Source organism: Oryza brachyantha, chromosome 2, assembly GCF_000231095.2.
Source record: "Oryza brachyantha chromosome 2, ObraRS2, whole genome shotgun sequence".
Lineage (NCBI taxonomy): Eukaryota > Viridiplantae > Streptophyta > Magnoliopsida > Poales > Poaceae > Oryza > Oryza brachyantha.
Window position 1 is genome coordinate 20,377,964 of NC_023164.2, and position 23,314 is coordinate 20,401,277.

Genomic DNA, 23,314 nt, shown 5'->3' on the forward strand with positions numbered 1-23,314 from the left:
ATGAACTCGAGATGTTGGATAAAAGAATTCCAGCTCTTCGTCTTGTTGGCATCTTCCTTACTCTAGGAGATCGAGTATAAAAATCAGACATTTTATACAATTCTTTTGTACAACTAATCACCAGGCATTTTGCCATAATTGCTATACAACATACAGTTATATTGGAGCATAGTATGTTTTGGTCTGAATAATATTAGACCTCATAATTTTGCTACGCAAAAAAGTGTGTGATGTTCTAAAGAAACAGGAGTTGGACTGATCCTACTTATTAGATTCACAGCCTACTACATAAAAGGGGAAAGAGACATGTAGACACTAGCTGATTCTATCACTTGATGGACATTCTGTACTGGGTATTCCTTGTCTGATTCACAATCATATGGTCTGTGTAGACATGAAGTGTGTACTCATTCACCCTTATACACCATTCCTTAGGTTGCTGTCCGCTGAGCTAATGATATATGCCATCTCTTCCCTTTTCCTTTTGCTGAAAAACAAAAGCCTTCATCTACATCTCCCTATTACCCTATACCTAGTTACCTCCGTTTCATAACGTAAGATGTTTGACTTTTTTGGTTCCAACATTCGACCATTCGTTTTATTTAAAAATTTAGTACAAATATAAAAAATAATAAGTTGTGTTTAAAATTTTTTTGATAATAAAATAAGTCACAAGCAAAATAAATGATATTTTTATTTTTTTTAAATAAGACAAATGGTTAAATATTTTACGTTATGAAACGGATGGAGTAGGTCTTGACACTGATCGCTTGTCTTTCTTGGACTAGCTAGGTTAAGCATCCAGCTTCTGTGCTAGAAAGGAAAAGTGACAAAAAATCATGACCAGTGATGTAGTCCTTTATGTGCAATCTTCTTATTTACAGAGCGTAACTGCCCATCTTCTTTTATTCCAGTGGACATTCATTTCGCAAAACAAGCTCTAAGGTCTGTTTGGAATTAAAAAAATTCAGAGAATTTTACTGATATGAATTATATACTAATTGATTCAACTACCTTTTGTCCTGCCCTGATGTACTTTGCGAATTATCTTCTTCCACATTCGTTGCAGATCGCAAGTGCCAACTCACACTGTCTTCAGTGGACCAGTAAAATAGAAACAAGATTTAGTCAGTCTGCTGAAGAAAACTAACGCACTTTCTCTTTTGTACCATACACCTCCTGGTGGTCCGTACTTGAATTGATCTACATAATTTTTTTACATATTCTGCAAAATTCACCTTGCAAATGAATCGTTTCAGTTAAGAACTGAACATTCTCCGAGGAACGGAAAGACTAAGGCATTCCGTATATTTATCAAATCTCTCTAGAGGTAAGATCTCAGTGGTCAATTGCTTTGTGATTTATTATCTCAATAGAAAATAGTATCTTTTTGCAAAAATATATTTATCAAACAAGGAAAGTAGTAATTGTCCTTCCTAACTTAACATGCATGTATTGCATGGTTGCATGGCATGAATGACCAACGTTTGAGACCTTTCAAACGTTAAAATCTAAAACTTTTATAATATTCCAAACATATATATAGTCAATAGAGAATTTATTTTTCAAATGAACATAGTTCTAAATAATAGATTATTGCTCTATGAAAATATACTAGGAGCAAATGTACTAAAAGTGAAGAAATCTATTTGATTCGCTTCGCATAAGAAGAAAATTCAAATTATTTATAATTTTACTGAAAATGCGCGAAGAAATAAATTGAAATAAAGAATTTGAAATTATTACAAAACTTTCATTGCAAACTGAAAGCAACATGAGAAATAGCATTTGATTAAACTGACAGTTAAAATTTTGGCTCAAGTTTGAATATTTTTATTATATTTATTCAATGTATTGATTGCATGTGAAATATAATTTTGTGTACATGCAAGGAAACATTGATTCTTTCCTTATTTCATTGTAGTAGTTAATAATAACAACATTTATTGGTAGTAACATCTTACCTCTCAAGAGGCAATAGAAATATGAGCCCATTGATCAATGTGTAACGGATGGCTCACAATTCCTTGCTGCACTGTAAAAAAACTCCTCAATTAATTTGTATAGACTCAGAAATGGGGTCTTGTTATGGTACCTCTATCAACTAACCGTCCCTTCTACACAAATGCTTATTTGGGCTTGAATTTCATTTGTAAACATGGAACTTCACAAATAGTTGTTCACAATATCTTGTTACATTAATTCCAATTCAACAGGAAATATCGATTTGTTGCGATGCAAAACCTGAAATTTGGTAAAGGGTTAATCCTGAATCATAGGGTTTCCAGTCCAAACTCCCAATTGTTTGTATAAAAAGATGCTGAATAACCTGAATAACATAGAACCCACGTGCTTAACTTCGAATTATTCGATCTGCCTCAGAAAAATCAAAATGCTATTGCTGATCACGGACACTAAAACCGTGGTACGGTCTCCTATCACAGAATGGGAATCAAGCCATCAATCATAAACTCGTTGCCGAATTACGCACTCCATTAGGTAACTTAGTTTTTTTCTCTTGCAAATGGATTTAAATATTTAATAATTCATCGCCACTGTCATTATAGTATGAGACTTGGGATCAGATTGGTCATTAGCATTTTCCCTCTGAAAGACCACCACTGTTAACTTGTGGTTTACGACATGTGTATGCATGTAGCCATCTAGCAGTTGTTTTTCCCCCAAAAAAGGAAAATCCGTTGCCAAAACGTTACCAGGATTACGAGTTGTAATTTTGAATTTTTAAATTGGTCCTAAGGCTCCCTGTCAGTATAATACTGCAAAATTGGCAGTAGTTTGCATGGAGTTTTGCACTGCCTCCAGCTACCACGTGAAACTGTGGATAACTGGGGTATGCATGCATGAAAGGAAATTTTTCTTCTTAACCCCACTTACACACAACTCTGCATTACAATATCAGAATTCAGAAGAACAAGGTGCACTCTTAATCTCTCACGGATGCATGTTCACAGCAGTACATTGTCCCCAAAGCACTTAAGCACATAATAATGAGTCTTTTACCCGTATGTCATTAAAAAAGTTGATGTTATCTGTGTGTCACAAAAAATTTATATGCACCTATATGTCATTGATCCAACTTTCTTTTACCTCCACGCTATTTTGAACGAACGGAGACGTGTCAAATGAATGTGTAAAAAGACTGTTTTGCCCTTATTACTAAATAAATTTTACTCTGCTCTTTTTTTACTCTGCTTTGTTTCGTGCGCTGGGACAGCAGCAGCCATGGTGGTCCTAGCCAAGGCTGAGCTCGAGCAGATAGCACTCCCGCCGGCGTAGACGCTGCCCGCCGACGTTCGCGTGATCGACCTTTCCGCCACGGGCCCCGCCCACGTGGCGGCGGTGCGCGAGCTGGTGGAGGCGTGCGAGGAGCAGGTTTCTTCAGGGTGACTGGCCACGGCGTGCCGCCGGAGCTGGCGCGCGCCGCGGAGGCCGCCGGGACGCCGCTCGGGTACGTCGGCAAGCGGATCGGCAACGCTGGCGACCTCGGCTGGATCGAATACCTGCTTCTCTGCCTCACCCACACCGTCGCCGTGATATTGCCGTGCGCGACGTCGCCGTGCGGGGGCCGGCCTGCCGGGTGGCCGCATGGGCGCGCCGGCTAGCCGCACGCGCGTGTCGGCCCGTCGGGTGGCGCACGGGAGGAGGAGGATTCGAGGGAGGTGAGCGTGCGGGGTCCGGCGAGGTAGGGGTCCACCGGATCTGGGCGGTCTGGCGGCGACGGCGGTCCGGCAGCGGCGGCGGTTGCTGGGGGAGGCGGCGCACGGGAGGAGGATTCGGGAGAGGGAGAGAGGAGTAGCTGGGCAGTGTTAGTCATTTTCCTAGGTATTTCTTAACAGAAGTGGGACGGAATGGCACACAGGTAAAAAAATTTATATCATAGCATAGAGGTGTATATATTTTTCTTTTTTAGCATATAGGTAACCATTAACTTTTTTAATGGCACAAGGGTAAAAGACTCCGTAATAATCCGATGCACTCTCTCAGTTAATAGCAATTGCATTCTTTCGCTTCGAAATGCGTGCAGAGAAATATGGCAAGTGTAGAAAAGAAATAGCCAGTGAACATGTAAAAGCCATGGTCCCAGACAGATCAGAGATTCAGAGATGCAAGTGACTTATCTACATATACGTGCTTCACTTCCTTTTCCGTAGCCTGAGTTGAGTGCATGAGGAGAGGGTGTTCACTTTGTTCCCTTAGGTGTACATGGTACAGTGAATCTCTGAAGAAGAGTGGCCTTCTTCCTCCTGTCACTCTCTACTGTAGTGGGAGCCATGCTGAGCTGCTTTCACATAACCATGCCCAAATTTTAATCTATCTAACAGCAGTGCTAGTACCAAATCTTGGAGTCTTTGGTAGTGGCCCCAAAACACTAAAGTAGAATATACAGTCAACTTTTTTGCAACTTTTTTCTCCCATCTTAGATGGTTGTCAAGTAAAGTTGAAGAGATACAATGAAGGAAACAGTAAGGATAGCTAATCTGGATGGCTTTAAAAAGATTTCGTGCAGAAGATCTAGTGCCTATGGAGTGTGTGACAGCTTGTAAATGTTGAAACTTGACAGGATTATGCCTAGAGAAAACCTAGCATCATAAATGTGTTCCTAGGGTACGGTTTGTATCACAAATGCCATCACCCATCAGTGCAGCATAGACTTGGCAAAATATGTTCTTTAATGGGGAAAAAAAAAGAAAGAGAGGTAGATATATTTTTACTTGACTCGCTAAGCATCCATGTTATTTTCCTTTGTGACAAATAATACTCCAAGCAGAAAGAACCTCATGAACTTCTGAACCAGGCAGGCCATCGTCGAGCAGTTTATACGTGACGAATTCGTTCATATCATATCACATTTAGGGCAACAAATTCGATTTAAGAGCAGGTACAATAGTATGTTATAAGCCGGTTGTAAATATATTTTAAAGAGATAAAAGAAGAGAGAAAAGTAGTGAGCTACTAATTTTTAGCTAGCTGCAGCACGGGCTGACACGGTATATATATGATATGTGGGACCATATATTAATAGTTTGTAGATAACTATTGAATGAATTGGCTATTAGATTGATTATAGATGAATTGGAGTTAATAGTTGACTATTTCTCTAAGCGAGATACTCTACAGTGAACATTGTTGTGTCATTACTGAACATCAGAAAGTAGCAGTCGCTGGCACGCGTGGTTGAGCTCAACAGTGACAGGAGCCCAGGAAAGGTCACCCTGGCTCAGAGAAACAGGAGAATAAATGATTGAACCAAGAAAACCAACAAAAACCATGGAATTGCAGTGAAACATCTGTAGACCCAACAGACAGTGGCTGATGGAATTAAAGACAAAGGCAGAAGTCATAGGCCAGGTCCCATGGACATTGAGGAAAAAAAAGGAAGATGTAGCAAGTGCCGGAAAAGAGAGAGATTGGCCTCCAAGTAAAATTCTCTCAGCATTGTGATCTCCCTCCGGCGTTGCAATGAGATCTTGCTATAATTCTCTCTGGAATCTCTGGCCATATGCTATTCCCAAAGAGATTGGGTGTGGTCCACCGGTCCAGTAGTCCACTCTGAAATTGTGAAACCTGAATGTCAAAATGAAATCATGGAAAGATCGAACAACGAGGATAAAGAAAAAAAAAGGGAGGGGGAAGAAGCTGTCATTGGTGCATGATCATTTCCTCAGGCTCATCATGGTAGCTAACCTTTTCATTTTGCTTTCTCCTTGGTTTTATTCCGTTTTACTATTACAAATGTGTGAAATATTTTGTTTTATGAAGAAAAAAAAGCTCATAATTTATGAGTGTAAACATGTGATTTTCCATCGCAACGTACAACGCTAAAAGACAAGTAGCGTCAGTCAAAATAACATATCTAATAATAGCGAGACGCTAGGCCACGAAGAGTGACAATAACCGCGTCTACGAAGAGTGACAATAACAGTCGAGAAGGTGGATGCAAGGTTGGAGAAAGTATGATGGCATTATTGTAAGCAACCGATTAGAGTGCGTTCAAATATATTTGAAAAAAAACAACTGTCTCGAGTTAGAAAAGAATGATATCACTACTACAACCCCTAATAATGAACGGCTCATATGTGTTAGTTCATTTAAAACCAAATTTTATTGATTGTTTCATATATAACCATCATTTTTAGCAACTATAGGTGTCGGTCTATAAGCAAACCGACACCAATAATACTTGTATCGGTTTTAAAAAACTGACGTCTATAATATAGTATAGGTGATGAGCCAAGTTGATAGGTCATGCGATAGGAATTTATTTCAAGTGTCAACCCTCCTCATCTGCTCCGCCCACTCCTATCTCTCGCCTCTTGCCTCTCTTTGCCTCACTCTCCTCACCATTAATAGAGGCAACGACAACCACTACTTGAGCCAATGTTTCTCCTTCCCTTGCTGCTAGCTACACCTCAACATCCCCGTATTCGTCGTTGATGGCGAGGGTGGTGACACCGACACTTGTTCCAATGGTCTTGGTCTTGAGCTGTGCGGCCGTCAGATTTGGCCACCTAAAGGTCATCAATGTCATCCTCCACTTCATGTCAGTTGGTCATCATTCCTCCTTCCCTCAAACTCCACCTCTCTAGATCCAGTTGCATGAAGGTTGAGGGCAGTCGGACTTAAATTTACGCTATTTGACCATTTTTAGAAGTAATTATGAAAATTGACCGGTTATAAAACTAATTTAAAAAATAAACCTTTTTGCTCTGCGCCACCCCTGAAGGCCTGGAGGTGGTTCATCTTCACGATAGGGCTCAACGTGGACCTTGCTAGACTATGTGTGATCCATCTAGGAGGCAATTATCTAAGCGCCAATCCCCCTAGCGTAGAGATGAAGGATCCCCACGCCATCGTGGGTGGTATGGAACAAACAGTCTATTTTAAAAATAGTTTTCAAACCTGTCTATTTTCATAATTTGTTCCCAAAAAGATCATATAGTGCAACAATCCGGCGCCCGGATCTGCCACAAGCTTGCTTCACCTTGCATTAGCAGTGGCGGTAGTCTCCTACAATGTGCCCCTATCCCACTCTCCCTACCACATGGATCTCTCCTCAACCCTAATATGACCATGGCCTCCTTGTCAATCTATGCAGTGGTGGTGGATGCGGGCATGACTTCCGATGAGTAACGGTGATGATGGTCTTAGTGTTGACCCTAGTTCTAGGAAAGGAGGAAGGGAAGATTGTGAGCTAGGTAGGCTACAGGTAGTGAAATACAGGGGACGTTTGTTTTTTTTTAACTCAAAGGGTATATTTACAAACAAAAAATAATTTATAAATAAAATTTTTATATACATATTCTTAATGATCTAAAATCCAATGCTGGAAAATAAATTTTGGCAACCTCTCCAAAAAATCAACTCCAAATTTAAGATAAAAAAGAAATCAAATTTTGGCTTATAAATATAAGTAGTAGAAAAACAATATGAATGACATTCCATCGAATCTAAGTTCTAAACTTGACACCGATTTTGTATGTATGGTTAATTATTTTTTGTTGTTAAACCGACGCATCCATCATCGACGAGTCACTTGTGAACTTCATCAGTATTAAGATATGCTACCAATCAAGTCTCTATATGTATTTATAACACCAAGTTCAATAGTATAGCCAACTACTATCTTCAATTCATCTATAGCCAATCTAATAGTCAACTTATACAATAGCTACCTACAAAACATATACCATCATGTCCCACATGTAATAACACATCGTGTATTGGAGTTCGTGCTGCAGCTGGCTGTAAATTAGTAGCATACTCCTCTTCTCTCTCATCTCTTATCTCCTTAAAATATGTTTATAGATGGCTTATAGCTTGCTATTGTATTTGTAGCAAGTTCAATAGTATAGCCAACTACTACTCCAATTCATCTATAGTCAATCTAATAGCCAATGCATACAATAGTTAGCTACAAAACATCAATATATGGTCACACATGTCATACACACATTTTTGTCTTGGAGCCCGTGTACAAATTATTAGCTCATCTCTCTTATCTCTCTCCTATTATCTCTTTAAAATATGCTTATAGTTGGTTTATAGTCTGCTATTGTACTTGCTATAAGGGCATATGCTCTAGCATATTCGTACATACGGATTAGTATGCTTCGGAAGAAAAAGGAAAGAAAACCCAGTAAACAGGATGTCAGGGTTCGATTTGCACGCTGTTCATCCTCAGGTTAGAGCAGGTACAATAGCAGGCTATAAGCCAGCTATAAGCATATTTTAAAAAGATAAAATGGGAGAGAGAAGAGATGTGAGCTACTAATTTGTAGCCAGCTTCACACAGGCTTCAAGATAAAATATGTGTATGACATGTGGGACTATGTATTGATGTTTTGTAGCTAACTATTGTATGAATTGGCTATTAAATTGATTATAGATGAATTGAAGCTGGTAGTTGACTATACTATTGAACTTGCTCTTAGTCTGCAAGTCGAAAAAGGACACCGCTACCGCGAATCTGCCTCATCACCAGTGTTGTGGAAGACGGAATGCGGGTGTCGGACGGAGAGGGTGCCGTCAAATGATTAATCAGAATACGGATGACTAATCGGAATTATACGAAAATTTAACGTTTGTATTAATATATGTATACATTAGTGTTACTATTTGTTTTGGAGATATTTAAATGTCTAATATCATATAAAATAGATGTATTTATACCATTATTAATTTAAGCAACCATGAAAATAATCATGACGTATGAAGGGTACAATTTCACGCCAAATAGTACTAGGTGTAGTTTATTTTTTTATTATAAATCATAAATAAATTATTATAAAATATAAAATGGTAGTAAACATAAGCATAAATATAAGTATAAGTAGTTGCCAATGATAGAAATGCTAAACAAAATTAAATAAAATATATTAAGTCTAGATATATTACTTATTGTGGGGTGGACTTTTCTATTTATACGGATTATGTGGACGATTAAATGAAAAATCGAATGATTAATCGCTAAATACGGAAATTTAACGTTCATAAACACAAAATAACGACCGTATCATCGATACGGGACGGTTTTACTGCCGTTCCGATTAAACGGCCGAGTCGGCCATTTTCCACTACACTCCTCATCACACCCCCAACGATCCGCGAACCCGGCCATCGATCACACCCGACGATTACCGGTTTCTAACAGACAGCACCCCTCGCTGTCGAGCGTCAAGCACTGCCGCGGCAGTCTACAGCGGCGGATGCAGTGCGCGGCTGTGCGCGTGCGTCCCGCAGTCGCAGCGAGGCCGAGCCCCTGTCGTGTCGTCTGATCGGCTTGATCCGCTGACGATGCCGGTCAAGCCCGTACCGCCCCGCGCGGTGAGACGGCCATCAAGACTCGTCGTCAATGCCACCACCAAACCGCACCACACCACACCAAACCTGACCGATCGCCCCCTGCTCTGCTCCCCCTCTCTGGCTCGCCAGGCGCCACCCCCATCCGCTCCCTTCCAAAAGGAAACGGACAAAACCCGAGTGTGCGCGCGCCAAAGAGAGCGAAAAAACACAACACGGATGGCCTCGCCTCGTGTTGTTGCCTACTCGCCTCGCGTGTCCCCTCCACCGTTCCCCCGTCACATTCCCCACATTTGAGTCGTAGCCGCCATCGCTCATCCTTGTGTTTTTTTTGCTCCCCCTCTCGCTACACAACAACGGGCGCGGCCTCTGCCATATCAAGCCCAGAAAAGAAGCGTCGCGCGGGTGCAAACAAATCAGTCGGAAGGGTTCCCGGTAGTAGGAGGAGCAGCACTCACGCGCCGCGCCGTCTCGTCTCGTCTCTATCCGCTCTCTCTTCTTTTCTCGGCGTCTTGGCGTTTTGGTTGTTATACTATTGTGGTCATTTGCTCATCGCTCCGCTCCGGCGCGCGCGCGCGTGGGATGTCACCGTGGCGAGGCCGACGCCGACGCGCCACGAGGAGGAGCTGATAGTGGGGGTGGGGTTGGGGGGAGCGGTTGCTGTTGTTGTTGTTGTTCGGGACTTCGGGGGGAGTTGGAGAGATGGGGTGCAAGGGGTCCAAGCTGGAGCAGCAGGAGGCGGTGGCGCTTTGCCGCGGACGGGCCGACCTGCTGGCGTCGGCCGTGCGGCACCGGTACGCGCTGGCGGAGGCGCACGCGGCGCTGGCGGACTCGCTCGCGACGATGTCCGCGTCGCTGCACCTCGTGCTCGCGCCCGCCGCCGAGGCGGCCGCGGCGGCGGAGGCGACCGTCGCGCTGCCCTCCGCGCGCAAGGACGTGGACGACGCGGCGGCGGCGGCGGCGGCGGCCGCCTCGCCGCCGCACTCGTCGTCGCACATCAACTTCGCGCCGTCGTCCGGATCCGAGTCGGGGTCCGTTTCCTCCTCGCCGACACGGCGGGTCGCTGGCCACGAGCACCTCCACCACCACCCGAGCGCGCTGCCGTTCCCGCATTATGGGTACGGCTACGAGTACGCGCCCAACCCACCGTTCGGGTACCCGCCGGGGTCGCTGCAGCTCTACTACGCGCGGAGCCGCCCGCCCCCGGCGTCCGTCGCCGTCGAGCAGCGCCCGCCCACCTCGGAGCGCGTCTACTTCGGCTCCTTTGAACAAGCTCAGTATCACCCCTACGGCGGCGAAGCCAGGAGGGCGGATAGGGCGGCCGTGGCACCGCCGTCGCCACCGAGGGCGAGCTCGTGGGACTTCTTTAATGTGTTCGACAACTATGAGGTGTACGACAACTACTGCTACGATGCTCCCGGCACCGGCGCCACGACGCCAGCGCCATACACGCCTAGCCGCAGCTCGCGGGAGGTGCGCGAGGAGGAGGGCATCCCTGAGTTGGAGGACGAGGACGCGGTCGTCAAGGAGGTTTCCAGCGAGTACTCCGCGCACGGTAGCGGTGGCGCGCGCAGCCGACGCAGCTCTATCGGCGGCGTGAGCAGTAGCATTGCCGAAGTCGACGAAGAGGAGACTCCAGTTGTCGACAAGGGAGTGGTCGGCAGCGGCGGCATGGCGCGGCAGCAGACGCCTGCGCAGGGCAACGTCGCCGCGTCCGTTCCAACGCCCCGCAGGGCCACCGACGGTGCAGATGTTGCCGGCGAGATCAAGGCGCAGTTTGTCCGAGCGGCGGACGCTGTCAGGTCTCTTGCGCCGATACTTGAAGTCGGGAGGCGGAGCTACCATCCACGGAGCTCAGTGTACCATGGTGGGTTATCTCTGTCCTTTCGAGAACTTCGCATCGCATGCATCTTTCGATTACCTTGAGCCTGAAAGATTGGTGCCATTGTACTACTGTTTGGAACAGTTTCATCTCGGATGGTGTCAGTGATTGCCCTGCCCCATTCGGAGTACAGAGGTGGTGACCTCTTGGATGTCGGAGTAGGGGAGAAGGTGGTGGGAGGGAGGAGCTTGTCTTTGACCCTACAAAAGCTCTATATCTGGGAGAAGAAACTGTACGACGAGGTGAAGGTATGTATTTTTACAGATTGAATGTGCTCACCTTGTTAAGTACTACAGTAATTTTTTTCTGATAGTATGATGCAGTGATATACTAGCAGGTTAAATGATATGAACCATTAGAGATTTAGAGTGCTCTTCAAAGTGTTGTAGGTCAGGACACAGAATTGCTGCTCGCTGAGTGGTCCCATATTCCCATTTGAAACCACTGAGTACAGGTCCTGGCCAAAGAGAGCAATACCATTCATTCCACCGTGACGAGTTTGCACAATGACAACATCCTTAATCTGCCACCAATAGTCACGCCTATGTAGACATAAAATGGTGATCATAGCATGACATTAAGTGTTTAGGGCTGAAGTTTTCATTGAGGTGTTCGTGCATGTTGTATGGCCCCCTTCTCCCAAGTCCCAAGTCCCAACCTACCCAACCCAAACAAAAGCATACACCCCTAACAGTGTTGTTTATTTTAGTACTGTTGGATTGGGTCTATCTTGAATTAGGTGTGCTGCTTGATTAAGAAAAGAGTTCATTGAATAGCAGTGTTGAAAGCGCCTTTATGGGGACCCACTCAGCCAGATTGGGAACAGTTCTTTTACTAGCTGTATTTTAAGTTGTTGCATTTGCTTCATAAGCCTATTAGGCCATTCTCAATGGCTTCTTTCATTTCACAGTTTCCAAATGTGACACGTCAACGTATCAGTTTTGTTGTGTGAAATAAAAGGGCATCTCTTAGTGGTCTCTTTCATTTCACAGTTTCATAGACTTGATTAGGGATGGCAATGGGTAAATACCCATTGGGTATTGCTATCCCATACCCATACCCACTAGTAAAATTCCGTACCATTAAAATACTTATACCCGTCACAGGTAAGAAAATTTCCCCATACCCATACCCGCTTGGGTAAACCTTACCCATCGGGTTACCCATATACCCACAAAATTTCAAAACAATCTAAATATCATATTTTTCATATAGTATATGCATAGACGCTAGATACTTAGGGTATCACACATTTATATAGTGTGGTGAAAAATGTATGGATGGTTTAAATACCTATGATTTTGGTTAATTAGACTAGGGTAATATGATATTAGGCCATGACATGCATTTAAACTTGCGGGTATTTATTACCCATGGGTAAACGAGTATGGGGATCATAAGAACGTTTTCATACCCGCGTACCCATCGGGTGAAAATATTTGTCCAATTACTTACCCACGGGTAATATATTTAGCTCATACCCATACCCTAATGGAGTAAATACTCATCGGGTCTTAGGTCACGAGTCCCCGTTGCCATCAAATGTTATCAAATGTGCCATAAGAAATGTTTGGCCTCAATGGACTTTCATTCAGCTTCATTTGCTTGGAAACAACGCCATGAGCCTTTCACTAGGATGAAATGATTCTCTTATCTTTTCTAATTAAATGTTTGTCATGTCATCAAAAAATCTAATATGACGCCTAATTAATGCCAAATGAAAGGTTCACTGAGAATGACCTTAGTGAGATGTATTTATTACAAACACTTATGGGCTAGTTCCTTTTCTTGTAATGCTAGTTTTTCTTAAGATGTTGCAACTATGCCTTTTTAGGTTCCCTTGATGCATAATAGAACAATATTTTAATTTTTTCCATGCCATTATTACCCTATGTATCAACTAAGGGTTTTTTTATCATCCTTGAAAAGTACCTTGAGGTACCAAAAATTTTAGGGTAAAATTTTAGTACCTTAATGTACAATGTACCTCAAGGTAATAGACTTCTATACTATAAAATATGGTGCCTTGAGGTACTTTTTCGAGGATGATAAAAAAACTCGTCAACTAATAATTCTATGACGATGAACCAATCAATGAACATGTACTGCTTTTGCATTGGGGAAATCATGTTGTTTGCTTGAGCTCACCCTCGGTAGCCTCTACTCAATATTGAATGGTTTGGTGATGTTTTCCCCTTCCAGGCTGAAGAGAAAATGCGACTGCTGCTTGCCAAGAACTCCAAGCGGCTGAAATTCTTGGATCAAAAAGGTGCTGAAGCCTCCAAGATTGATGCGACTAGAAATTTGGTCAGAAAGCTATCGACAAAAATACGAATAGCTGTGCGAGTTATTGCTAAGGTGTCAAAAAAGATAAACAGAGTAAGGGATGAGGAGTTATGGCCACAAGTTAATAACTTAATTCAAGGGTACGCTCTGTTCTTATGCCTTGATGGTTACACAAAGAGATATTTTACACTGGTATCTTATATTTCGATTTAGCGCTGGTATTACATTGTTGTTTATTTTACATCATCCGTTCACATTTCTAGTATGTGCGATCCCAGTTATATGCTATCAGAATGTAAGGGCTTTAGTTTTGTAGGTAACTCCAATGCACCAAATTGATCTGTGTAGAAATAAACACATTTTGGGGAAAAAATTGAAATAGGCACATTTATGGCAATTAAGTAAAAGCAGCCTGCCCAGTGCTCTGTTTGTTCTGTTTATATCCACGATTGTTAAATTTCTTTGTTCTACTATACTTCAAATGTGTATTACTATAATACTATTTGACAATACCTATATTTCATTTTTGTGAAAAAATCAAGTTCTAAGTAGAAATCCTGAATGCTTCAAATTTATTTTCTATGTATCATTGCATTTCATATTCCCTTCAAATCTAGCTTGTGTAAAAAGACTGATAGCCGTTTTTGCAGGTTTGTGAAAATGTGGCAAGATAAGCTCAACTGCTACCACATCCAGTTTCAAGCAATATCAGAGGCAAAAAATTTGGATTCAATTATTTCTGGTGGAACCAATCGTGACCTGGCAATGGAGCTTGAACTAGAGTTGATTAAGTGGATCGTCAATTTTTCATCCTGGGCAAATGAGCAGAGGAGCTTCATCAAGGCACTGAATGGATGGCTAGCACTCTGTCTTAACTATCAGCAGGAGGAGACGGCCGATGGGGTTCCTCCGTATTCTCCTGGAAGAGTGGGTGCACCCCTTGTGTTTGTCATCTGTAATAGCTGGTCCCAAGCTATGGATCGGATTTCGGAGAAGGAGGTGATTACCAGTATGCAAGCTCTTGTGTCTAGTGTACGGAGCCTGTCGGAGCAACAAAACGTTGAGCAAAATGAACAATTCATTGCAATGCGGGAAAGAGAAAAATGGAACAAGATATTGGAAAGGAAGACCCTGGAGATTAACAAGGAGGCAGACACACTCAACAGGAAGCTAGCTCTGGTACCAGGCCGGCAAAGCTTGCTTCCAACAGCGCAAACGTACCAGGTCCATTTTCTTGAAGCAAACAGTGTGCAGGTTTGTTTGAGGCGTGTTCTTGAAGCCCTAGAAAGCTACTCTTCCAATTCCCTGCGAGCTTTGGAGGATACCATGAGGCATGCCGAGGAGGAAAGATTGTCAAGAGAAAGAGGCAAAGTTTCATAGGCATAGGCATAGAGATTCCATCTGACACTACAGCAAACACAGCTTGTAAAATACGAGGATCTCATCTCCAGGTGGTTATAACTTATCAGATCATTGCAGAATGTTCTGGGCAAATGCTTCTAGCAGGTCATTTTTTTTGTGGAGAAATTCTAATTTTGGAGTTTTGCTAACTTACCGAGGTTTGTCAATGCAGTTCAGGCAAATGTCCTTTGTTGATCCATCAGAATAGATATAGTTGTATTGAAGTAGCAGGTACATATAGTTGAAGTGCTCGTTTCGGTGCTAGTGTGCACTGTATATGCAGTGTACTACTGAACTTCTGTGTTACCTTCTTCTTGGCCTCCATACAGTTAAATGTTTCAATGAATGTGCAAGAGTGGAACAATTTGTTCATGGGTAGTATTAGTATTGAGTATTTTTTTTTTGGTTTGATATACCTAGTATTATTCCTCATGATTACTACTCTCAATACTTCCCAAGAACCATAAAAACCCAGAAGACAACAAACCTAACAAAATTCAAAGCTAAAAGGAAATTGTTCACTGAATTTTGTCACCTGCACGGTTGTACGAGTAATGAATTCATCTGATATTGTATCGACCCATGGATGAAACCATTGTTGACGTTACAGATCTTTTTCTACTTTCTGAGGGTGTTTGTGTTTTGTAAGTTGGATGCTGGCGAGAGCACATAATAAAGTGTGCTTCTTTGCGCATACATCCAGTTCGTGCCAGCGACTTTCGCGAAACCATATAACGACTAGTATTTGGTACAGCAATGCTTAACTTGTGGAATTTTGCACGTACAATAAATACTCTGACCGCACCTATAGACAAGAAAACGATACACCGTGTACAGTACCAATCACACAGGTAGCTCGGCCATCTATGGGAGCTGTATGCTAGCACCCAAAATTTACCAGTGAGTCAGCAACCCAGCTTGCCATGCATGGCGTAGCTCCTGAACCAGACTCAAAATCTGTGTCCGTCCCTATAGACAAAAATCAAGATTTCTTGATTTCCCACCGGCGTCCCCGTATGACATACCCATCCGACGTCTGGTCGCTGCCTTCCCAACCGTCCACAATACCGCCTGAGCTTACGTCTCTGCGATGCCGTTTCCCTCTACCGATCCCGCTGTCACTAGCGCTCCCGCATAGGAGAGGATCATCGATCCCGTGGATTGCTCTCTGTGGCGTTGAGGCACTCACCCAACTGTCATCACGGCTTTGCCCGAACTTGGACCTCTTCTTCATTAGTTTCTCAAAGCGCTTCCCCACTGGCCGCACTGCTTGCTTCATCGTGAATTTAAGATCCTTTATCACCTAGAGATCAAAAGAAAAACAGCCAACAGAATAAGAATATTGGCAAACACATGCTTAGGTGATAAGGTGAAGCAGAACATTAAGAAAAAGTGGTAAGCGCACTGAGAAGCCCATGCCTCGGAGGGGTCAAAACAGTAGATATAATATCTCCAAAGAAATCTCGTGAAATGTAAAAAGAAAACAGAATAAATTCAAAATATGGTAGTACTAGTATGCAAGGACTCACATATTCTCCACTGCCAATTACAAAGTCTCGAACGCTCTCTTTGACATTTGTCACAATTATCTCATCTGGTTCCAACTGTGGAAGTCTCAATTTGGTAGGACGACCAATATCTTTTATCTCATCAGGGTCCACAGGATCAGAGGCAGCATAGTCCCCTAGTACTGCAATGTTTCCAGGTGAATGATGATTACCTAATAGTGCATAGGGCTTCGCAGGGAACACGTATAGGTGAACAACTGCAGCAATACCCATCTGTGCTGGAAAAATAAGTGCACTGTGAGGAAATCATATATGAGGAGTTGCCCGCAGGTAATGTACCGTGGTAAATTCAATCCAAGTAATCTCTTTACAGAAATGAGCTTTCTGGGTGATGAAAAAGAAATGATATTCTTTGGAAGCCTGTCTAACTCGGAAAGGTGAGGTACCTCTATGCAAATGATGAAATCTTGAATGCTTGATTTTAACTCCAAACTCTGTGCCAATGGACTTCTAACCAAGCCCAAAGAATACATGATAGCAATCATAATACCCTGCCACCAAGTCAAAAACACTATAGATTTGAACGAAAGAAATTTTGCCAATGGCTTTATATGTGCCAATTCGTCCTTAGTAGCCGTGTACCATTCCACTAAACAGTATAGGGCCCAATACTGACTGAAGTTAAGGACAGCAGCAAAGTAAGGGTATCTGCATTTTCAACAGAAGTAATGAAACTGAAATAAGGGATAAGCATGCAGAAAACTGCCAGATGAGCATACATATTCTGGGGATAAAGAAAAGGCAATCACAGTTCATGCGATCATATGGATAGACTCATCAAGAAGATTCTATATAGTTATCTGTCTCTCTGCACTATTCTTATTATAAAAAGTTTGCAAGCAACACAATACAACTTATAAAGTGTATCTTTTGCTCTGTTGACAAATTGTCTTACCCGCATCTCAGATTGAATTCTCCATCACAATATGCACCAAAAGGTTGAAGAATCAGGGATAGGCTAGCCGTGAGTGTCTTTATAATCACCTACACAGGTATAAAGTATTTAACCAAAATGCCCACAAATATCATCAATTCCATTTCAACTATCTGGACAAGTGGTCATACATATTGAAATATACCAAATTTGATAATCTGGTAAAACTTCACACCCATTCTCCACGGTTTCAATATGTAATTCACAGGAAAATGATGGTGTATGAGCCCTTTTTCAGAAGCACCGTGCAAAAGAGGTTCCCCAGCATCTTCACCACCCTCCCTCTTCAAAAATGCAATTGTCCTATCTTCACCACCTATTTGGAAATGCAATAAATAATGAAGCAGAGCAGATGGATATTGAGAAATAAACAGGCAAGCTATTCCAAAAATATAAAACATATACTTTTTTCAAATTAAATGACAGAAAACTCCAGATGGAAAGCTTTAAAGTTATCAAGGAATCAGTTCAATGTAGTATCTTGTCATAGTAATGATACTTGTAGAAATAAGCAATTAATGAGAAAATATAAGTAGGGATGCTATCCTCTATACGTCCAAATTGACATTCTTAGTAGTTATACACAGGTCCCTTTTATTGGATTTGAATAGAATTGCTGATAACAAAGATACTATTGTCTCAGGAATCTAGGGAGGCAGAATGGTGAATGCCTTTGTATACCCTATCGAACTATAATTCCGGTTGTTCTGAGGTAAATATAAACTAGCTGTGCACTTGGAAAATCTGTATCCTCATTCCAAGGCCAAAGGTCTTTTTGGTTAGTGTTCTAATGGCTACCACATTTGTCTTTTACTTAGTTCGATGAAAAAAACATGAATGCCCATAATTATTTGGTCATCCTGCCAAAGTTTTGCCCAAATTGAAGCATATTAATGTCAAGCTAGATATTGATAAAGTTTCATGGGATTATAGGCACAAACAAAGCACAACCAAGTCCCTGCATTGTTCTAGCATATCCATCCATGTGCCCTCAAAAGAGGGGAAAAAAAAAGATTAGTACCTCATGGCAACAGCATAAAATGACTAATTTATTAGAAAAGGAGTAGACCTTAGGCCAATTTATAACTAATAAATGTATACGTGCAAAACACCATGAGAGTGGCAATGAAAGTTAGAATATCCTAGATAATAGCTCACCTAAACAAGCAGTAATATATCTTCCAAAGCAATACATAGCAAATGCTTCATAGGCATCACGCAGTATGCCACAGTACACGCTAGCATCAGGATTTACCAACGAAACATACTGTTGCAGAGGAATAGCAAAGATCATCAAATATGAAACAAAAAGAACTACAAAGCCCTAATTCGACCAAAATACATAAGTTGCTTTGGAGATATTACCGATTCAATCGCATAACAAGGGACCATCAGGATAACACCGAGAACAAATTTCTGTTCCTGGAATGACACAGAAATAAAATGGATAATCTTTGCAGACAAGACAAACCTTATTGGGTTTTGATAACATGGTGGGGTTCCAAAGCAAACCTCTGGATTGTTGTATGCTGAGAGGTGCTGAAATATCAAGTATGTAGAGAGGGAAACAGAAAGCAGCATAAAGAACCCTGAAATTAGTATGGCCCAGGTGGGCGCGGCATATTCGGCCATCAAGGGCAGGAGGAGCGCAGGATTGACCCTCATGATAGCTGATAACACTTCCTTTAACTCGAATAATATTATAAGGCCTCAACATCATTTGAGTACTCCTTAACCATAAGGTTGAGCATTTCAATTGTATAGGCTCAGTATCATATACATATAACTCGATGCTGCCAGCATATGAAGCAAATTCCCAATCCAAAATAGTTTACTATCTGCAAGGCAAATGCCTAGAGAACGTTAATCTAACAGCAGCACGAAATTTCATATGAGAATTGGGAAATGTAGTAACAACTAGACCACATAATTTTTGTCTACTCCATCAGGCCTATATGAAGAGGAACGAGCAGAAACGTAAAATAACCAACAGAATCCACCGTGTTAATCGATTTAGTTATGCAAGACAACGCAACTAGTATAGGCAGCAATAACTGCACAAAGAGTAGAGCGCGCTCGTATTTCCTTTATCTGCACAGGAAGCCAGAAATCCACGACTAATTGAAGATAATCCCACAGCCAATGCGCAAAATCCACCGCAGAGGCAACGTTACAGAGCAATCAGCTAGAGTTCTCCTCCAATTGCATGACGGCGGCTCTGCCTCCAGACCCAACTACGCGACTATACACAGCCCTAAACTGCGAATCGAATCCGAAACAGTCGGCAAGCTTATGGGGTTAAAGCCAACAGAGAACACCGAGGGCTAGCCAGGGTGGAATCGAAATCGAGTACGTGGGGGGGACAGCCGCGCGCGAACCGGCGCGGGCTCGCCGGCGGCGTTCCGTGATCCCGCGGGACGGCGGGGGAGGTGAGGGGAGCGGAGCGGGAAGGGGTTGCCGTCTCCCGTCGCCGTCGGCGTGCGCCTCGCTGGGCTCGTTTGCGCAGCCGATACGCGGAGGAGTAGATGCGCTGACGTGGCGTGGGCGTCGATAGCTTCCACGGCTCCAGCTGGAATGTTCGGGGGTAACACGGCACGTTTAGCGGGCTTATTTATCGCTGAGAAAATTTTCTCTTTTTCTTAATTAAAGACCGAAAAGACCATTAAAAATAGGGGCGATGCATTTGTTGAGCGCAGCGCTTCACGAGAATCACGCCTTCACCAAGAGCGATATTCAACAAATCGACAGTGGGATATTGGTATGCATGTTCTCTTTTTTCCTCTGCTAGCGGTACTCAGATAGATGGTGTTTGTTTCTGCCCAATTTTTTTTACTGCCACGTCGAATATTTACATACTACTTAAAAATATTAAATATATACTATTAATAAAACCCACCTCATACTCTAGACTATTTTGCGAGACGAATCTATTAAGCGTAATAGTCCATACTTAGCGAATGTGATGCTACAGTAAATATTTGCGAATCATGGCTTAATTAGGCTTAAAGAAATTGTCTAATGAAATAGCTTTTTATTTATGCAATTAGTTTTATTATCATTCTATATTTAATAATTCTAATTAACGTTCAAACATCCGACGTGACAAAGAACTGAAAAAGTCACTCGATCTAAATAACCACTTAAAAGTGAAGTTATCATACTCTCCACATCGCACAAAAAATCGCTTGTTAAAAAAAATAGGCTGTTTGCTCGGAAGACTTGTTTTTCTTTTACCTATGACATGCATACCAACATCATTAGTAATCTGGATGTGTCGCAAGATACTCCATTTGATAAAAATATTTTTTTTATGATAATATTTAGTTCAACTTCTAAAATTTCAGCATTTAGGTATATCGTATGTTTTGCATTTAAACTAAGTACTTGAGAAATATTTGGTTATTGAAATTTCAAAAGTTAGATCAAATTTGGTTATAAACAACAAATATTTTTGGTTGCACGCAATATTTTATTTAGATAAAACGATATATTTATAAGAATGACTACCCCACGGAATCCACTACTATAGTACGGGATAATTAAAACAGATCGCCACCCACGCCTCCGCCAGTGTCCGAGCATCGCCTGCCTCCACACGCTCTTGCCACAGCAGGCCGCACCGTCCGAATGGAATGCCATATGTATCAAATTGCATGAAGTTAATTAATACTTACCACCATGATGTTGCGAAAGATATAACTATTATTATCAACTGCCATAAAGATATTTTAAAGCTAATGAGTTTTCAATAAATGCAATAGTGTTTTTTTTTACTTGTGGATACGGTATATTTTTGTGCTTGGATGGCTGCGGCAACTGTAGCAGGAGCACTGTGGATTTGTGGTTCGCATTCAGGCCCAATAAGCTACAGCCATGTCATCTAGACGCATGCTTAATAAAATAAATACCGCGTTATAGTACTTCTCTATCATTTCCTTTTCACAATACTAATGAAATAAAATATGATTAATCCTTCCTGCTCCGTTCGTGTTCATTTCTATTACATCTTATATTAAAGATATAAAAGGCTTGGATTCTTCCGCTAGTACCCCGATGTGGTGGGTGAATTAATATTGGTTAAGCCTCACTCTTCTTAACAAATTTTGCTATTAATGCCCTTCTCTCATATCCAAGTGATGTTTTTCATTTTATTCGAAAGAGTACCGTCACACTTGCTGTTTTATTCAAACTATCTCCTATTGCCTTAGACTAGCTGAAAATAATACGAATATTTATCACCTATCTTTTCATTTCTGCTCATACTTATAAGATAAATATTAAATTTATAGTAGATTTTGAATTTTAAATTAGACTTTATTTTCTAGCTTTGACTTTTAGATCGTTAAGAGTACCTATACAAAACTTTTATCTATAAATTATTTTAATTTGTATCTAATAAGCCAAAAATCATAATTTTGGAAGCATGGCGTATACAAACAGTATTCCGTCATCTTTCATCTACAGCTTATTTATTTTATATATGTATTTAATTTTATTAGCATCTATATAAATATAAAAAAGACCACAACATATATATTATAATATGAAAAGGATGTAATAATAATTTGTGTATGCCGTAGCTCATTATAATGTTTATAGAGGCCATGATTATTCTAGCATTTACGGTATTACTACAGCAACATCATAATTCTACATATACATATTTATAAAATTCTTTATAAACCTACTCTAACTGCTAAGTGATTTACTTAATACACCCAAACGTACTACAATAATTAGTATTTTACCGAGTCCATGGACGTGGAGGAATGGCCAAAGTATCCACAAATAACTGGAAAACCGGTGCATGCACATAGTGGTGAGGAAAACAGAAAATGATATAGGACAGACATAATGGGGATTGTTGTTGGGCCATGTGGTGTGCAATAGCATCTCAATTATGTCTGAGGTCAAACAAACATGTGTGAAGCACAAGGCATATTCGAGCTCGGGTTTTTGGAGGAAAAAATAATCTGGTTAATCACGATAATGCTGCTGGTTATACTCAAACACCCATTTTTTTCCCGAAATGCAATACAAATGTACTCCCTGTGTTTTAATTTATAAGTCGTTTTGACTTTGCTCAAAGTCAAACTTTGACTAACTTTATATAAAAAGTAGTAACAAGACACATATATTATGAAAATCTATTCAATTATAGATCTAATAAAACTAATTTGGTATTGTATATGCTACTGTATCTGTCTATAAATTTGGTCATATTTAAAGTAGAGTCAAAACGACTTATAAGCTGAAACGGAGGGAGTATCTATTAACACACGCATTCAATCATATAAGGTACACACCCACACGCTATCACTATTAGCACCTTCATAGATTGAGCCGGTCTTTTTTTTTGTCAAACTAAGTTACCTGCCCTATGAGCATCTCCAAAATCTGGACCGGTTATATTTTGAGATTGACAAAGTTACTGTCTGACATGTCGACCATACCTTAAGATTAGTGAAGTCACCTATCCTTATGAGCATATCAGAAAACTGGATCGAGCATCTTTGAAATATGAGCAGATCATATTTTAAAACGGCTATATCTTAAAATTAACAGAGTCACCTAAACATATGAGCACGAAGAGTGAGTAGTCCATGTCTCGAGATTGACGAAGTCATCTATCGATTGATGAAGTCATCAATAGTGCCTCAGTATCCAGCGTTCGTAAAACACACACTCATCTATATAATCTCATACATGTATATCCTATTCTTACGAGCAACTCCGCAAAAACTAGACCAGTTATATGTTAAGATTGATAAACTTAAATGCCCATATGAGCATTGACATTGATAAAGTAATTACTATCAAACCAGTCATATCTTGAGATTGATGAGGTTACCTACTCCTATGAGACTATGAACACATCTGAAGAATAGACCACCCACATCTTGATATTAACAAAGTCAACAA

The 23,314-nt window shown here is 41.3% G+C and overlaps 2 protein-coding genes across 3 annotated transcripts; one reads left to right on the forward strand and one right to left on the reverse strand.

Moving 5' to 3' along the window:
- Positions 1-10,023: 10,023 nt before the first annotated feature.
- On the forward strand, positions 10,024-15,259 carry LOC102706165 (protein ALTERED PHOSPHATE STARVATION RESPONSE 1-like). Its single transcript, XM_006647601.3, has 4 exons — positions 10,024-11,188; positions 11,288-11,451; positions 13,406-13,629; positions 14,140-15,259. The coding sequence occupies exons 1-4, from the start codon at positions 10,024-10,026 to the stop codon at positions 14,867-14,869; spliced, it is 2,283 nt and encodes a 760-aa protein (XP_006647664.3). The 3' UTR covers positions 14,870-15,259.
- A 183-nt stretch (positions 15,260-15,442) lies between these two features.
- On the reverse strand, positions 15,443-19,961 carry LOC102706445 (protein LAZ1-like). Of its 2 annotated transcripts, XM_015834067.2 has the most exons (9): positions 19,746-19,961; positions 18,905-19,230; positions 18,758-18,814; positions 18,551-18,659; positions 17,524-17,708; positions 17,354-17,442; positions 16,845-17,106; positions 16,420-16,671; positions 15,443-16,193 (listed from the first exon to the last, which is right to left on the reverse strand). In XM_015834067.2, exons 2-9 carry the CDS (start codon positions 19,055-19,057, stop codon positions 15,873-15,875), a joined length of 1,428 nt encoding a protein of 475 aa, XP_015689553.1. In that variant the 5' UTR covers positions 19,058-19,230; positions 19,746-19,961; the 3' UTR covers positions 15,443-15,872. The 2 variants fall into 2 exon arrangements, with proteins under 2 accessions (XP_015689553.1, XP_006647665.1); XM_006647602.3 differs by lacking the exon at positions 19,746-19,961 and having other exon boundaries at positions 18,905-19,722.
- Between the last annotated feature and the right edge of the window lie 3,353 nt (positions 19,962-23,314).

Bases quoted from the DNA above. Each gene is read 5' to 3' on its own strand.
- LOC102706165 (XM_006647601.3), top strand. From the start codon at position 10,024: ATGGGGTGCAAGGGGTCCAAGCTGGAGCAGCAGGAGGCGGTGGCGCTT. The intron at 11,189-11,287 runs GTGGGTTATCTC...TGTTTGGAACAG, and splicing joins ACGGAGCTCAGTGTACCATG to TTTCATCTCGGATGGTGTCA. The intron at 11,452-13,405 runs GTATGTATTTTT...TTCCCCTTCCAG, and splicing joins AACTGTACGACGAGGTGAAG to GCTGAAGAGAAAATGCGACT.
- LOC102706445 (XM_015834067.2), bottom strand. From the start codon at position 19,057: ATGAGGGTCAATCCTGCGCTCCTCCTGCCCTTGATGGCCGAATATGCC. The intron at 18,660-18,757 runs GTAATATCTCCA...CCTCTGCAACAG, and splicing joins CTTGTTATGCGATTGAATCG to TATGTTTCGTTGGTAAATCC. The intron at 16,194-16,419 runs GTGAGTCCTTGC...TTTGATCTCTAG, and splicing joins TAATTGGCAGTGGAGAATAT to GTGATAAAGGATCTTAAATT.